Genomic DNA, 16224 nt, shown 5'->3' with positions numbered 1-16224 from the left:
TGGTGCAAAGGATTTTTATTTTGTTCCCACTCTTTCATAGGTCAACTCCCTTGGCCTTGATGTTTTGGGGGAGGAGAAAAGACAAGAGGCAGGTCCCTGGACTGGTCCTGGGCAGGATGCCCAGCAGGACTTAGAACACTTATGCAGACACCCTCCAATCACCCATCAACCGGCCCAGACTGTGGACCAGGGACATTACATACACTCCATGGAGCAAAAGGCAGTTTTTGAGTTTGGTCAGAAGCCCACTTGATCACAGGTAAACCAGATTCCAAAGGAAAGGAAGAGACAGACCAATCATCACCCTAGAGCCGAGCTTCTGGAGCTCAGTTATCAGGAGGGCTGCATACCCACGGCAGAGCTGTGCCGGGTACCTGCAACAAGCTGGGGAAGCCTGGCCTGGCACATCCTATTCTTAGCCTTGGCTATGTCAGGAGGGGCAGCCAGTGCCAGAACCAGTACTTCAAGGGAGTTGGCAATCTCAAGATGGGTCTCTAGCTCCAGTCTTTCAGTAACGCTCGCTGGACCCTAAGAATCTACTGGCTCCCTCACCAGGACCCACACCATTTTTACTCCTCCAATGAACCATCAGAGCAAAAGGAGCCAAGCCAAGGATGATGGCCGTTCCTTCTACCAGGAACATGGACTTCAAAGACATTTTCTTTCCTTTAATGATAATGCTTCTGGTAAACATAAGGGATGAGGGGAAGTCCTCACTATTGGCGAAATTTATCTCCGGGGACTGGGAATAAGGACACACCCCAAAGCCTCATAGGCCAATTTGGTCCCGATCCAAAATTGAGCCAAACAAACTTAAGAGGTGCTTGTTTCAGAAAACGCCTAGAACCAGCTATTCCTGGACAGAGAACCTATGTGGAGGCCATCTTATTGAAGAGATGATAGCACCTCGCTTTCTTCCCATCTATAACTGGAAATCTGCTGCCCACCCTGTTCAGCCAAAAGTTTCCCATCCAGTACATCCATACCTACAGCTATTATGTCATTTGGATCCTACAGACTGTTCTCCGACTCATCTTTTCATAGTATGGCAAGATCAGCCCATCAGAATTTGAAAATATGTTGGAATAATTCTTTCCAATTCAACAAAGAGGAAGAATTTACATATTTTTCCCTCTGAAAAAAGCATTTACTTTATCAGAGACCCTGTGACCTGGTCTTACTGGTTTATTTTTTAAGCTTTGTATTCAATGTTGAGGCGCTAATATACAGCTGGTTTAGAGAAGCAGGCAAGAAAGAAATTGCAGGTTTTAAAGTAACGTAGTGAATGAATCTCTCCAGTGTCCCCCAGGAAGACATTCATCCTCCTCATCCCTCATGAAAATCAGAATCCTATCCAGACATATTATCTTCCCAACCCCTCCCTTCAAATAACTAAAAGCACCTCTCCTTCTCAATAGGAAATAGATGGTAAGGGGAAGATGCTTAGGATGGATCCCTAGAACTTCCCACTTCCCAAACTGTAACAAATAGGGGGCCCAAATCTAAGTTTAGAAGGAAGCCGAGGACCTAGTCTTATGTGGACCTTTCTGTCATTAAAATACAAGGAAAGAATCTCATTGAGTGGGGAGGTAGAGAAAGCAGAAGCAAAATACTCAGATTTGGCAGTGGGAATACAAAATACGGGGTAAGAAGGACAGAGGTAGGGCCATCAACAGCCCCTGACCACAAACAGAAAAAAACACAGAATAGGAAGACACAATGACAGTATGTATTAAACTCCCGTCCCAAACCCCAGGATAACTTTACATTGCAATAAATAGTGCACTTTTTAGCAGTGGGAAACAAGGGGGGGAGGGGACGGGGAAAGTCTTTTCCCTCCTCTCCCCCCATCATTTCACCCTCCAGGGCCCTTATTTTCCCCTAGGTGTTATCTGACAGGTACACATGACAAAGGAAAGGCATAGGCAGGCGTGTTCTGGCAGTCCCTGGCACAAAAGATGTGGGGCATTTCTCGAATGCTCCTCTCCCCTTTTCCAAGAGCAGCTTTTGAGGCTTCAAGGAGGCAGGCCTGACCCCTGCCGGGACAGAGAGGCTAAGAATGAGGTACAGCACAAAGATGAAGCCAGGAGGGGTTCTCTGGGTGTCCCTAGGAAGGCACCATCAGCCAGCCTCCCAGAGATTGCAAGGTCAGGAAAATGCAGCAACCCAGGTGATGTATGATGCCCAAGCTGCCTATGGCCAACCTTCCTGCCTCATCTGAACTCTGGGTCAAGGTCAGTTCCCAAGAGGTGATGAGATTGCCCCTGAACAGCAATGAGGCTGGTACAGGAAAGGCTGCTACCATAGGCCTCTTGTGCGAGCTCTGTATTTGTCTCTGTATTGGAGGCTTCTCCCCCGAACATTTGCTGCTCCTTCTCAGAGAAAACCACCGACGGGAACTTGGAACCCAGTTTCCAGAGCCATCCCTTCCCAGTGACTCTGAACATTCCCATCCCAGGGCTCCTGGTCTTTCCCAATCTATCTGACTGGACTTAGCTTTCCCGGGCCAGATGAAGGAGCCGGAAGGAGGGGCAGGCCCACCGACACCTGCAGAGGCTGTCTCCCTTCTGCCTCTGCAACCAGAAATGTGGTTCTGGGGCCAGCCCCAAACACCCACCCCCACAGATCCTAGATAACTCATTCGCCATGCAGAATGCAATTCATAAATATTCACTCATAGCTACAGAGCAACATTCACTTATGAGACAGTATCTTGATCAAGCAGACGTGCTCCAGGGAAAGGAACCAGACGTACAAAGGGACAATATTATAAGACACACAGAAAATAGGGCCAGGTCGGGCAGCTGAAGAGGCCGTGACCTCAACACAAGTCACCATGTGACTTATCAGCCTGCTCCCCCTGCCCCATCCCCTTGCTGCACTTTATGGAAGTTGGTTTTGCTGGAGGGACAGTGAAAAAAATGAGGAGCACAGTGCTTGGTGACAGGAAATTAAAAAAAAAGGAGGGCAGGGCAAGAAAAGGCCATTCTAGTTGGCAGGTACTGACTCGGTGATGACCAGCAAGACTGGAGGCACCGAGGAATCCGGCGAGGGACTGCCCCAGCAGCGGAGCCTGGATGGTGCTTCTGGCTGCATCCAAGGCCTGACCACCTAATACCTCTCGTGGCTCTCCCCCCGCCCCTTACGTCTGCAACAGGACCTCTGGCTCAGATAATGAGCAATAAAGGGTGTATCCCAATTCATCTATTTCTCCAGGGGTAAGCTCTGAAAATAGGTTCACCTTGGGGTTCAGGGCGCTAGGCAGAACTCCAGCCTCCAAGTAGCCAATCAAGGCTCGGAGAGCTTGCAGAAAGCGGTCAGCAAGCATGTCCTGAGACCAGTCAGTCTCCTCTTGGGCCAAGTGGAGAATGACATTCGTGAGCTGACTGGCAGTGAGGTGGCCCAAGGCCGGGCTGGACTTGCATATGGCCTTGAGGATCTTGAGGCACAGTGCTCGACAGCCCGCGTCATCCTGGTCCAAGGCCCGGAGGCGGGCAGTCTCCGCAGGCCGCAAGCTCAGCCTCCAGAGGTTATCGTACTGGGCCAGCCGGTGAGGCCTGGCCACAAGGACCGTGTCCCCAAGCGTCACCGAGGGCAGGAAGTCAATCACGAGGTGCCGGTTCTGCTCGTACTGCACTTCCAGCGTCAAGGCCTCAGGGGGTGGAGCCGGGCGGATCACGTAGTCCAAGAGGGACCCGATGGCCGGCCAATTAATGGAGCCCGCCACGACCTTCTCAAATGTGTCTGACACGGCCTTGGGCGAGAGGTACCCGCCGACCACACAGCGGTCCCAGTAACTGCTGCCCCGTGGAAAGTACTCTGGGTTCTCTCTCCGCACCAGGAAGAAGCCCGGGACGTTCATGATGGTGTCCTCCCCAGGGATGCAGGACCACAGGTTCTGCTCCAGGACCAGAGGCACGATGAGCTGAATGTGGTCAGCGGTCACAACCTGTCAAGAGAAGGCAGACAGTGAGCAGGGACACCCAAGCCTGCCCAGACGGGGGACGCCTGGTCCCAGAGGGGGGTAACCCCCAAAGTTTCACGCCCAGCCTCGTGCTAACCTTCTGAACCTGAACCTCCACCCTTGTTGCTGAGCCCGGCTCCTTTGCCCCGACTGATTCAATATAGCAGAGGGAGCTGCCAAGGCCATTGTCCCCCATGATCCAGAGACTACATCTTACCTCACCAGCTTCCTCAGGACCTAACCCATGAGCTTATGCAGAGAAACCCCTCAATCACAGCATACTGAGCTGGTTGAAAATGAAGCTCCAATTTCAAAAAGCAAGAAAACAAAAAAGGAATTGGGGGGAGCCAGATCCCAGGGCTGTCCCCAAGGGCCAGGGCTTATGATGCACGAGGTGCTATGCTCTCCCAAGTCCGAGGCACCTCTGGTCTGAATGCCAAGGCTTTCAGAAAGCAGGCCATGGTCACAAACGGCTTCCTCTGGGAAAAGATCATTACCTGCAGGTCATCATACAGGCTGCCACTCAGGTACATGTCTCGCAGCGGCATGTCGGGGAGCTTGGCCCGGAGGAAGCTGCGCAGCTCGGCACATATGTCCACCGCCGCCTGCTTGGCTCGGGCCTGCTCGCCCGGGGGGATCGCTGCCCGGTTCCGATAATAAGCAATCAGCTTCTCCTGTAGGGACAGGCGGAGCCGTGACTTCTTCAAGTCTACCTGGCTCTTCTTGGTGGCTGGTTTGGGTCTGGGGGGGTAGAACCCGTCTGCCAAGGAAGGCAAAAAGAAAAAAAAATCACATGAGAACTGTTGTCACTGCTGGTCCACTTTATCTAGCCCTGGAGCCCATCAGGCAATTGCTGCCTGGCCAGGGAAAGAGAAGGTGTTCTGCAGAAGGGGCAGAGCAGGCAGGGCAGAGATGGGACCAGAGCACAGCTAACTCTCACCTGTGTCAAAGGCTGAGGAGTCAGTGGGTAGAGTCTGCAGGGACCTGCTCAAACTGGTCTTCATGTCCTGCTGCAGTAAGCGTGAGGATCCCATCCAGCTTGGTTCTTCCCAGCTTCTTTTTCCTGAATGGCTCAGGCGGGTAGGGCTGCTGGGGGCACTGATGGCCCGGTCGTACATCTGCAATAGCCCCAAAACATGAGCATGGGGGGGGGGGGGGTGCATCGACTATACTCTACCCCCTTACTTGTCTGAACATTTAGTTATATTCCTACTGTGTGCTAAGCATTGTGGTGGAACAAAATAGAGGAAAGTTAGGATTCCTCATGGCACCCCATGGTCCCTGCAGTCTAGGACACCTACATGCCAACAAATACCACAACACCACATGGCAGAAAGATTCTGAACAAAGTACCACGGGGCTCCCGGAGAGAAGGCCATCTCACCTTGCCCAGGAAGGCATTTCCAGGAGATGCTTTCTCCCAGGATGGAGGGGGTGGGATTCAATAAAGAGTCCAAAGGAGAATGCCCAGGGATGGGGGGCAGGAGAGCTCAGGGCAGTGCCAGCTGTTTGTAATCAAGGGCAGAGATCGTCCTCTGATGGGATTAGAAAAGCCCGTGCAGCTCTAGGATGCAAAGGGAGTGGCTGCCAGGCAAAAGAGCCGAATCTTCACAGGGAGGAAGCTGGATTCCATGGGACGTTAGCTTCCTGCAGCCCCCAAGACCTCACTCACCCGTTTGACTGCCAAGGTGGCAATCCCCAGCATGGCCGCTCCGCCCACCCCCAGCACCAGCCGGGCATTGGACAGGACAAAATCAATGGCGGTGCCGATGCCATTGTCATCTTTCTTGCCTTTTCCCTTGCGCTCACCAGTACCTGCCATTGCTCCCCTGTGGGTAAGAGCAGAAGATACAAAGCTGCCAGTGAGTGACAGTGACCAGCCAAGACCCCACTTTCTCCAGTGACCCCCGGCTGCTGTCTCCCTCCCTCCCTCCTCACTCAGAAAGCCAACCGTCTCCTCCCTGCCCGTCCTCGGACTTCTGGACAGACTACCCAGGGACCAGCCAGCCCAAGGCTCTTGCCTCACCCCATCTGCCCCAGAGAGAGATAACTGGGCCTCATGACACAGTTGGCAAGCTGAGAGTGGGGATGAGAATGAGCACATCTGGGACAGGAAGTTCTCCCCTTCTTTACTGGACATCGATCTAGCTCCTTGACCCTTTCCGGTGTCATGAGACACAGGGCACCCCATTCCAGCCAGGCATGCTGGCCACATCTGCAAGCTCCTGCAGAGTTTCTTCTGACTCCATTTCTCACAAAGAAAGAAAGCACAGGAAGGCCAATGACACTGGCACAGAAAGGCAGTGTTGGGCCAAACATGGGAAAGACAAAGCACTTTGAACCTGCTCTGGGTGCCCGCTGCATGGGTGTGCGAACCATGAACATCTGAGAGCAATAAAATAAAGTCTCCCTTTGCTGTAGTTACCTGGAAAAAAGAAACCCAGGTCCTGGCAAAGGAAAAAACAAGATAAATTCTATGACTTTCCAGTTCAGGCCTCCAACCAAAGAGGCAGGGTCCTGGTCTCACAGCTCTAAAGTCCTTGTGCTCACCAGGAATAGTCCCCAGTCACTACACGGGAGCACAACTGGTCCAGATGATTCCCAAACAAGCATCTGAAGCACTAAAAGCCTTCTAGCCCCAAGGTGAGGGGAGGGGGGGAGTCAGGGAAGGATTCGGCTCTTCTTGTGGCTCACAAAGCCCAAGATCCCTGGAGGTTTGTCCAAGAGAAGGACAATCAGGATCACATGCTGCGTGGCATCCGTGGGAGATCCCTGGCTGGGCAGATCTGAACATCCAAGTTCATGAGGACTTCACAGTTCGTTCATCGACTCCCAAAGCACTTTCTCCTCCACATTTGACCCTGGGAAATAACTCTGGTGAGCAAGCGAACTGGGCTGGGGCATTATCTTCCCACTGTACAATTTCAGCTGTTCAAAAGTCTTCTCTATTACTTTAGAAGAGAAACTCCTTGAGGGCAGGGATTGTTTCACGTTTGCATGTATTCCCAGCACTAACACTTAGCACAGGGCCACCAGAACACTTACAAATGCTTGCCAATTGGTTCTAATTCTAAACAGCACTGACTTACAGTCTGGCATTTCCAAAAATGTGGGCTCCATCGCTCCCTTCCCCCAGAGTTTAAGGCCCATAATATCCTAAAACCTTTGAAGAAAAGGGCTTTCCTTTTTGCTTTCCTTCTGCTGAAGGCGGCAGGCCTGAGCCTAGGGCTGGAGGCTTCAGAAGGCAGACTCGAATGTGAGCATTCTTGGCTGGATGCTTGGGCCCAGAGGCCAACTGTGGCTATTTTTACTTCTCCAGTCAGGCCAGAGTTTCCAAATAGTTAATTCTACCTCCAACGCTCCCCACCCATTATAAAGCCTGCTTAGACAGCTTACCCCCAGCTAAAATTAACATAGTAATGATTCCAAACTTCCAAGTTTGAATTCTCACTGCCTACAAAGGGTCGGGTCCCTCCCTCCCCCAAAAAAGAAAATCTCTCATCTGTGAGATGCTCAGAGAGCCCCAGAACATTCCTACTCACAATCCTGGAAACCCAGGTGCATAACTGGGAGGCACTGCCCCCAACTACAAAGAGACAGTGAGAGACTCTCCTGCTCCCAGTTCCCAGGGTTGAGGAAAGGGTCTCAGCCAAGAACAAGACTTGTAGCGGGTCTTGTGCCAGGGTGGCCTCCTGACAGCCAGCAGTCAGGATTTTAGTCTCTGGGTTACATTTCTCCCTCCCCATTTGGGATGAGAGAAGCTGTGCTTAAAACCTAAACCATATAAGTCAGGCTTGTTAAAGAGTTCTTCATGCTGGAGGGCAACACTCCTCTAACTTTGGGCTAGATAAGATTTCAAACCTCTGCTGACTAAAAAGAGGAAGTTTTCCAAGTCCGAGCAGAAAGTCAAAAACAGGATCTACCCTTTCTTATCTGAATCAAATTTATTCCTAATTATTCTGAACCTCCTCAAAGAATTAGTGTGGAATTATGGGGGAAGGGGGGGGAGGGGGGAAGAAGCTAGGCTGCTAGACTTTCGGATACACCAATGGCCAAAATTAAGATGCAGCTAGAGAGAAGGGAGGGCCAAGCAAGTCCTTATAACCTCTAATATAAATCTATGTTAATTAGCCCATTTCTCCAGGTATAAAATATCTACTAGCCATACAGATCAATGGACTGATATATGGGAAAGGCTAAAGTAAAAGAGTCAATAGTGGAGTACTATGAAACGCCCCAAAGAGGAATTTTACTGATGAATAAAATGTCACATGCCCAGGAGATTCCCAGAAAACACGGCTAGCCTGACCACAAATGGCCAATACCGGAATTATTCAGGTGGCAAGGAAACTCCAGCAAGCAGAGGTCTGGGCTGGACTTACCCTTCACCCAATGCTATTAGCTAACCTCAGGGAGTAGGAGATGGGGGCAGGAGGCAGAAGGTAGTGGGGGGGACAGAGAGCGCGTCATCCAAACCAAGTATGGGGAAAGAGCTAAAAAAAAAACCCCCAGTGCTCTGAGGTTTACAAAGCCCCTGGGAGGGGGCTGGGCCTCAGAGGCCCAACCCTATGAGGAGGGCCAGTCCCAGCGTTATCTTTGTTTTACAGTCATGGAGCTGGTGACCTCTTCCTAGTAAAGGGATGGGGGGAGGGTGCCAGTGTTTGGGACTTCATCCTGGGGCAGAGCACTAACTCTGGGAGCTTCGGTCTCCCTAGGCTGCCTTAGGCCTTCCCGTAGACGGCACAAGGAGGGCCTCATCACCTAGCTGCAAGCGCACCTTCAGCCTCTCACTGGCCCTGCCAGAACCCCTTCACCTCTCCTGGCAGCAGCTAACTTGACCAGGGCCAGAAGGCCCACGCCATCCTTCCTGTACCGGTGGCACCCCGTACAAGGGCACAGTCTCATACACCGAGGCTGCTGCCCCGGGGCAGTGCAAGGCTCCTGAGCTATCTCCCTAAGGAACGCTGTGCCCCCCGTGACTCTCAAGTGCAGCAAAGGCTGGGAGACATTTTCTCCTCTTTACTGAACTAAGTTTGTGTTTAAGAGGACATAAGAGATCACAGTCTTGATCCGGGGAGATCCAATCTACAGCACGGCTCACTGCTGACCTTCCCTGCAGAAATTAAAGCGCCCCCAATTAAGCAGCGAGCACCCAATAATACACTTCCCTCCCAATCTCACATACAGGAAATGGGAACTCGGGTTAACTGACTTGTCCAAGACTGCAGTCGGAGCTAATAAAAGGGCCAAACCAGGCCACAAATGTAGGGCCGGGTTCTTTCCACAGGGGCTTGCTGCCTCTGTGCTCACTTCGGTTATTGAAATGACTTTTCTAGAGCTCAATCAGCTGCTACTGTAGTTTTGAAAGGCACTTCTCCCACCCCAGAGTTGGGGGAGCTGCGGGAAAGCTGTGGTGGCCCCACCCACCCCCATTGTAGAGATTAATGGGGGTAAGTAAGGCCCCTTACTCCCTTAGTTTGCCAAGTCACAGCCAGACCACAGATGCCAAGTGCCTGAGTCCAAAGGCAGCGTTCTCTCCACTTCATCCTCCCCCACCCAGCTCTCTGCCATTGGCCTTCTATGAACTATTGGTTTCAGTCTTGGGACTTTCTTAGCAGAACTGATCTTCCTTCATTCCTTTAAAAGGCAAAAATTTGTCCTTTAAGGCTGTCTGTTACTGGGACATGGCATTTCTTTTTCCATTGAAATCATTTTGCTACTTGAGCAGTTTCAGTAACTTCACTTTCTCTTTTGATTTGAGCTGATTTTTAAAAATCGATTTTGTTTTCTTTTTTTCTTTTTTTGATCAACGTTAGGGAAGCCTGCCTCCCTTTGGGCCTCAAGCTCCTGACTGAAAAGCTTGCAAAGTACAAAGGGCTTTGGCTTTCTTTCCTCCCTACTCTGGGAGGCGAAAGGCTCGGAATAATTAACCCCGGTGCGTATGGGTGGTAAGGGAACCGCTCGGGAGTAACTTAGCCAGGACCCCGCTCAGCCTGAGGACCCCGGGGAGCCACACTCCCAGCCTTGGGCACCTGTCAGCCTCACAGGGGCTTCATGAGGGTCCTTCGGAGCCTGAGCTCTCTCCAGAACCCACCCTCGTCAGTCTGACCCCTGCTCCTCGGTCTCCTTGGCTGGCTCATCCCATCCCCTCTCTGCAGGCCGCCTCTATACTCTCCCTCTTGATGTCTTCAGCTCCCAAGGTTGAATGATCATTTCTGTACAGAATCTATATATCCATCACCCCTACACATCACCAATTACCCATGAAACGTTTCAACGTCCCCAAGCTTTCTCAAACTCACACAAACCCAAAGCTCACTCTCTCCCCAAAACCTCAATGTGTCAAAGGGACCACCAACGTTCCAGTCCATCTTTAAATTCAGACCTGACCCAGTCACTCCCAAGGCTTCCTCTCCCTTCTAGTATCAAGTAGAAATTCCTATTTAGTTTTTAAAACTTTTACAACCTCACCGCAACCTGTCTTTAGAGTCAGAGTAAATTGCTCCTTCCATGGGCTAGGACCCGGCCAATCTGGCCCTATTTCTGTTCCATCTCTGTGCCTTGTACAAGCTGCCCCCTCCCTTGCCTTTTACGGAATCCCTCTACCCTTACCTTAAGCCCCAATAACCAATCTCCTTCGTGTGTGTGTGCGTGCGCGCGTGCGTGTGTGTGTAGATATACAGACAGATAGATATAGATACAGATATAGATATAAACGGGTTAGGATGTTCCTCTTCCACTATTAAAATGCAACCTCCTTGAACACAGGGACATGGCCAGAGCTTAAATGCTCAGGTATGATTTCTTTATCTATGAAGGGAGGCCCACAACCAGCCGGCCCCTCCTCAGTCTCTGGGATCCTCCACCCCGCAGAGTCTCAAACCCAAGTCCCAGCAAGGCTCTCCCCTGGAGTCTTCTCCCTCCACTACTTCATTCGTCACTGTCTCATCGGCTCCCACTGATTTAAGCCCCTTCCCCTTGCTGATGATTCTCCCTACCCCCATCTCTCTGGCCTCCAATCTCCCATCTCCAAAGGCCTCAGACTTCTTCGGAACCCGTCTCTCCCTCCCGGGGCAGCTAGATGGCACAGTGCACAGTCAGGAGCCTTGAGTCCAAATCCAGCCTCCTGGGCAAGTCGTTTAACACTAACTGCCTTGCAAAAGTACAATATAACATAACAAGATGCCCCCTCCCCCCAGTTTCTCTCCCATTACTGTACAAGCAAACATGTCACCAGCCTCTCAGGACCACCTCAATCATCCTGGACTCCTCACTATCTCTGCCCCACCCCCACAACGTGTCTAGTTTCCAAGGTCTGTAGAACTGACCTTCGTGGCTCCCCTCCTCACCCAGGCCCTCCTCTCCCCTGTCCCAACTATAAAAGTAGCCTGCTTTTTTTTTGGGGGGGGGGAGAGGGGGGTTCTGCCTGGCTCCAGTCTCCACTCCGAGATCCCCTTTCAGCCTGTGAGAGTGATTGTCCTAAAAGAGATCCGACCAGCTCTGAGTACTGCTCTCTCCATTCAATAGAATCAAACAGGAAGCCCCCTCCCTAGTGGCTGGGGAGGGATCCCCCATTTCTCGCGGGCAGGCTCTTCTAAGGAGGGCACCCGGGGTGACACTGGCCAGCATTACTCCGGTCTCTAGGAGGCGCGGGTGCCCCCGTAGGAAGAGCCCCCTCCCCACACTGTGTCATCTCCGAAATGGGCCCAACCCCGGCTGACACTTGCCCAGGCTTGGCTATTAGCAGATCCTGGCACACACGGCCCCAGTGACTCGCAGGCTGGTTGCAATCACACAGGAGGGGTTCGTGGCCGGGGACTCTCCTCCCCAAGAGTGAGGGGCGGCACAAAGTTCCCCGCAGGCTGGCTCACGGGAACAGCATTGGGATCCAGGACCTCGGCCCCGGGGGGGAAGGACACCTGTCCGTCCCCTCCCCACGGACCTACAGGGGGGCCGGGCGCACTGTAAACAGATGACCTCAAGGGATAAGGTGCCCAAAGAAACCCCGCCCAGAGGTCCCGAGCCAAGCCCCCCACCAGAGGTAAGGGACGCAGTCGGAGACTCCTGCAGCTCTCATCAGGGTCAAGCAGGAGAAGGACACTGGAGGGCAGCCTTGGGGCAAGTACATAGTAAGCGCTTAATCAATGTCAGAGTGGCGAGTATGCAGTAAGCTCTGCTAACGCAACCTTTATCACTCCCTCCCTCGTTACCAATAGCCTACGGGGCAGAGGCGGGGAAGCGCTGCGGCCCGCCCCCCAGAGGCCTCCGGCGCACACAGCAGGCGTCTAATGTTTGCCCGCGCCTCCGGCGCTCGGGGCCGGCCCTACCTGGGGACTCCTCAGAGCATGGTGGCCGGCCGGGGCCTCAGACGAGGCGGCCTCGCTCGCCGCGCAGAAAAGCCCGGCCCTTTTCCAGCTGCCTCTGCACGGCGTCGGGGCCAGCCCCGGGCGGCAGCGGGCGGCGGAACTCTCGGCGTATGGTCTCCACGTAGAAGTCGCGGTCGGTGAAGCGCAGCTCGCGGGCCCGGCGCAGCAGGGTCCGGTACAGACCCAGCACCGCGCCGCGGCCGGGCTCGGCCATGAGGGCCCGGGGGGCCGGAGCCGCGCCTCGGCGAGCCGTCAGCGACCGGAGATGAAAACGGAGCTGGGACCGGGGCTGGGGCCAAGAACGGCGCCTCACACAGCCGCCGCCGCCTCCTTCACGCCGCGGTCACCGGGCAACATGGCTGCTTCGCTTCCGGGGCACGACCTCCGGAGAGGAAGAAGGAAAAGGAGCAGAGGACGGAGGCGGGGCCTTAGGAGGAGGGACTTCCTGTAACGGCAGGCTCCGCCCCTGCAAGGGTCCCTCCTCGCTCTCTTAAGCTCTAAGCCCCACCCCGAATTGAGTCGTTGTTTGTGGGCGGGGCCACATCTCCCTTTCTCGGTACTCAAACTGCTCTCCACTTCCGGTCCTGTTAGTGACGTTAGGAATATGGGCGGAGCTCAGCCCCTCACTTTTCTTCTCTTTAAGCCCCCCTTCCTGAGAGGTGACGTTTGGGAAGTGGGAGGGACTACACCTTCCTCGCGCGAGCCTCCAGATTCCTTCTCTCAACCCTCAACCCTGCAAGCTCCGCCCCTTAGAGGAGCGTCTGTAGCTATGGGAGGTGGCTATGATTCCCTCGCTCGGTAGACTCCGCCCCCACCATGACGTTAGATGGAGCAACACCTCCCTACTCAACCTTCCCATTCCCGTAGGACTCCGCCCCCTTGGAGTGACGTCACTCCCTAACCCTGAAGGTTTTCCCTCCCCGCATCCCTGGGAAGAGTCTAAAGCAAATCTTGCTCCCCCTATTTTACAGATGAAGAAACTGAGTCCCAGAGAAAGAGCATGACCTATTAGAATGGGTGCTGCATTTGGAACCTCAGTACCCGGTCTGATTGTCTCTGGGTGACGAAGGAATCACCGATATAGACCTGAGAGAAGAAGAGGTGATCCTGAGCCAGCCACAGACTCACAAAGGGTGTGAGTGACAGGCGGAAGATTTGACCCCCCCATCCTGAGATTAAATTCAGTCCCCTCCCACACTGCAGCTCTAGCCCTACCCTAAATTCTGGGTCCTGCGGAAGGATCATGAGGAAGACATGTGGAGAGAATTCAAGTCTAAGGGAGGGAAAAGGAAAGAGAACGAGCATTTATTAAGCTCCTACTATATGCTAAGCACTTCATCCCTATTCGCTCGTTTGGTCTGACAACAACCCATTAGGGAGGTGCATTATGATCCCCATTTTACAGTTGTGGAAACTGAGGGGAACAGGGTTTAGGAGACTTGCCCGAAGGTCACGTGGTTAATAAATGTCTGAAGTGAGACTTTCTCCAGAATTTGGGCGCTTTGCCCAGGGTCCCCCAGCCGGGACCAGTCAGAGGGGGGCCGTGCTGCGGGGCCTCCCTGTTCTGCGTGGATTCCCTCTATACAGAGTCGGGGCCGCCACCTCACTCGGACTCAAAGGGAGTCCAGGTTCTAGAAGGGGTAGATCGGGTGGCCGGGAACGTCTCCTTCACGCCTGGTTCTGTAATGCGTGACTGGCTCCTGCTGGGCGCTGCCCTCCCCCCTCCCAAGCCGGGGTCCTCGCCTCAGGGAGCTCCCCTGACACTGCACGGGGATGGACACCATCCTTCCCACAGCCGGGGTCCCATCGGGCTTTCCCCGCGCTGAGGACCCAGCCTCCGTGCTGGAGCACGCGGCCTGGCTCAGAGCCCCTTTTCTCCCTGACTCACCTTTGCCTCTCTTGTCAAAGATGTGGTAAAATAGCAGACAGCACCTTCGGGTCCCACCCAGGCTTTCCCCGCGAAACCGGAGGGCCCCGCTCTGATCTGCGGGCGCTGCTGCTGGCTGACTGGGCCACTTTCTAACTTACCGCTCCCTCGGCTCTGCAAAGATCCCATGAAATAGCATCAAACGGCCCAGCCGCGGGCTCAGAGGAGGGGAGAGGAGGAGGTTGCTGGAAGCAGGAAGCTTCCTTCCTTCCTTACCCAAACCTCCCTTTTTTCATCTTGTTGGGACCTTAGCTGCCGCCCAGCCCCATAATCCCGCCTTGCCCCTTAAGGACCTTTTGCCTTTTTCCATCTACGATAAATCCCGTCTCAGGGACCTTTAGCAGGCACGCTTTATCTGAGACCGCCCAGATTTATACAAAATCATCCGATCCCATTCTCCTTCAAGACTGAGATACACGCCCAGGACCCCAACATTTAGGACATACCCCAACCATCTGCAAAGTGAGGGGAAAGTAATAACACCTGGATTTAGAATCAGGAAGGGATCTAGGTTCGACTTTTACTCTGTACACTTCCCAGCTCCCTGACACCAGGCAATGTCACTTGGTCTGTCTCAGCCTCAGTTTCTCCTGTGTGAAATGGAATAACACCTTGGTTACCTACCTTTCGTAGTTCTTACAAGAAGCAGAAGGCTGTAAAAATCTTCCTAAAATGTAAAATGCTATTCAACAATCAGATAAACTTGTGAGTAGGTACATGTATATGTAATGTTCTCTTCTCTAAATTTTCAGTGTTCTCCGAGAGCAGGTTTCTCCGGGGCTTCTGGAGGCAGCCTTCGTTTCCATTCAGAGTAGTCACCCCGAATGCAGCCGGGAATTAAAGTCCAAATCCTTTATCGTTTCCTTCAAAATCTTAGTCTCCTTCACATGGGGCTCGGTGAGTTCTCCGGAGGCCTTCTGGATCTTGGTTTCTCTCTCCTGTAATATTCTCTGGCCTTCCGGATCTTGGTTCCATTGTTCTCCACGGGACAGCCTGCCATCGCTCCTCAGTCCCCCTTCGTTCTGTCCGACCGGCTCCTGAATCTGCTTGGCTGAACCCCGGCTGAGGCTCCACGAGCTGCTAGTGCGCTTGTCTCTTTTGGCCCCGAGAGCTTCTTGCTTATATGCTGTACACTGAGTACACACCAATCATTAGATCCCTAGGAAACCATTATTTGTTGCAGGATTAAATCAACGATTTAACCACTGTCTCCTCAATTCCACTTAGTGCCTTGAATGCAGGGTGTGTTTTTTCAGGAGAGAGAGCAGATGCTCACTAGATGGATGACCCCAGCAGGTCACTTCACTTCAGTCTCAGTTTCTTCATCTGTAAAATGGGGGCAATAATAGCATTTTCCTGTATTGTTGTGAGGCTCCAATGAGATTACATGCAGAAAGTGCTTTGCAAACTCATGTAAATTATTATTATTAATAACACTAATATTTATTTATGCTAATATATAATAGAATATTAATTCAGGGGCAGGTAGGAGGTACACTGGTTACTGTGCTGAGTCTAGAGTCAGGAAAACCTCAAATCTGATTTTGGAAGCTAGCTGTGTGACCTTGAGCAAGTCATTTACCCCATTTGGACTCAGTTGTAAAATAAGTTGGAAATGGAAATGGCAAACCACTCCAGTATCTTTGCCAAGCAAATCCCAAATGGGGTCACAAAGAGGAAGACATAACTGAAATATATAGTAATGATATATTAACTTTAATATTAATTAATATTCATAATGCTATAAATATTCAATAATAATGATGACAGCCATCTCAGGGAGAGGATCGGAAAAGCTAGTAGGAGGTATCACATGAGCTTGGAAAAAAAGGTAAAATTTCTAGAAGCTCAAAGCCAGGGCACAACCCGTGCCACATGTAGGAACCATCTTTGCAATGGCACCAAAGTGGGAGAGGGACAATTTCAAGAGGAAAAAGCCAGCAGATCAATTTGACCAGATCATGGGG

The 16224-nt window shown here is 52.4% G+C and overlaps 2 protein-coding genes across 2 annotated transcripts; both read right to left on the bottom strand.

Annotated features, from left to right (window-relative positions):
* Window positions 1–5786, bottom strand: LOC127538324 (mitochondrial dynamics protein MID51). The gene is made up of 4 exons (XM_051962041.1): window positions 5637–5786; window positions 4905–5082; window positions 4462–4724; window positions 1–3949 (listed from the first exon to the last, which is right to left on the bottom strand). The coding sequence occupies exons 1-4, from the start codon at window positions 5784–5786 to the stop codon at window positions 3143–3145; spliced, it is 1398 nt and encodes a 465-aa protein (XP_051818001.1). The 3' UTR covers window positions 1–3142.
* A 6542-nt stretch (window positions 5787–12328) lies between these two features.
* On the bottom strand, window positions 12329–13518 carry LOC127538325 (MIEF1 upstream open reading frame protein-like). The gene has a single exon (XM_051962043.1). The coding sequence runs from the start codon at window positions 12542–12544 to the stop codon at window positions 12329–12331; it is 216 nt and encodes a 71-aa protein (XP_051818003.1). The 5' UTR covers window positions 12545–13518.
* Window positions 13519–16224: the final 2706 nt, after the last annotated feature.

Source organism: Antechinus flavipes, chromosome 5 (genome assembly GCF_016432865.1).
Source record: "Antechinus flavipes isolate AdamAnt ecotype Samford, QLD, Australia chromosome 5, AdamAnt_v2, whole genome shotgun sequence".
Classification (NCBI taxonomy): Eukaryota; Metazoa; Chordata; class Mammalia; order Dasyuromorphia; family Dasyuridae; genus Antechinus; species Antechinus flavipes.
This window is presented reverse-complemented; position numbering and strand designations above follow the sequence as displayed.

Bases quoted from the DNA above. Each gene is read 5' to 3' on its own strand.
- LOC127538324 (XM_051962041.1), bottom strand. From the start codon at position 5,786: ATGGCAGGTACTGGTGAGCGCAAGGGAAAAGGCAAGAAAGATGACAAT. The intron at 5,083-5,636 runs GTGAGTGAGGTC...GGGCTATTGCAG, and splicing joins CCACCTTGGCAGTCAAACGG to ATGTACGACCGGGCCATCAG. The intron at 4,725-4,904 runs GTGAGAGTTAGC...CTTCCTTGGCAG, and splicing joins CTCCTCAGCCTTTGACACAG to ACGGGTTCTACCCCCCCAGA.
- LOC127538325 (XM_051962043.1), bottom strand. From the start codon at position 12,544: ATGGCCGAGCCCGGCCGCGGCGCGGTGCTGGGTCTGTACCGGACCCTG.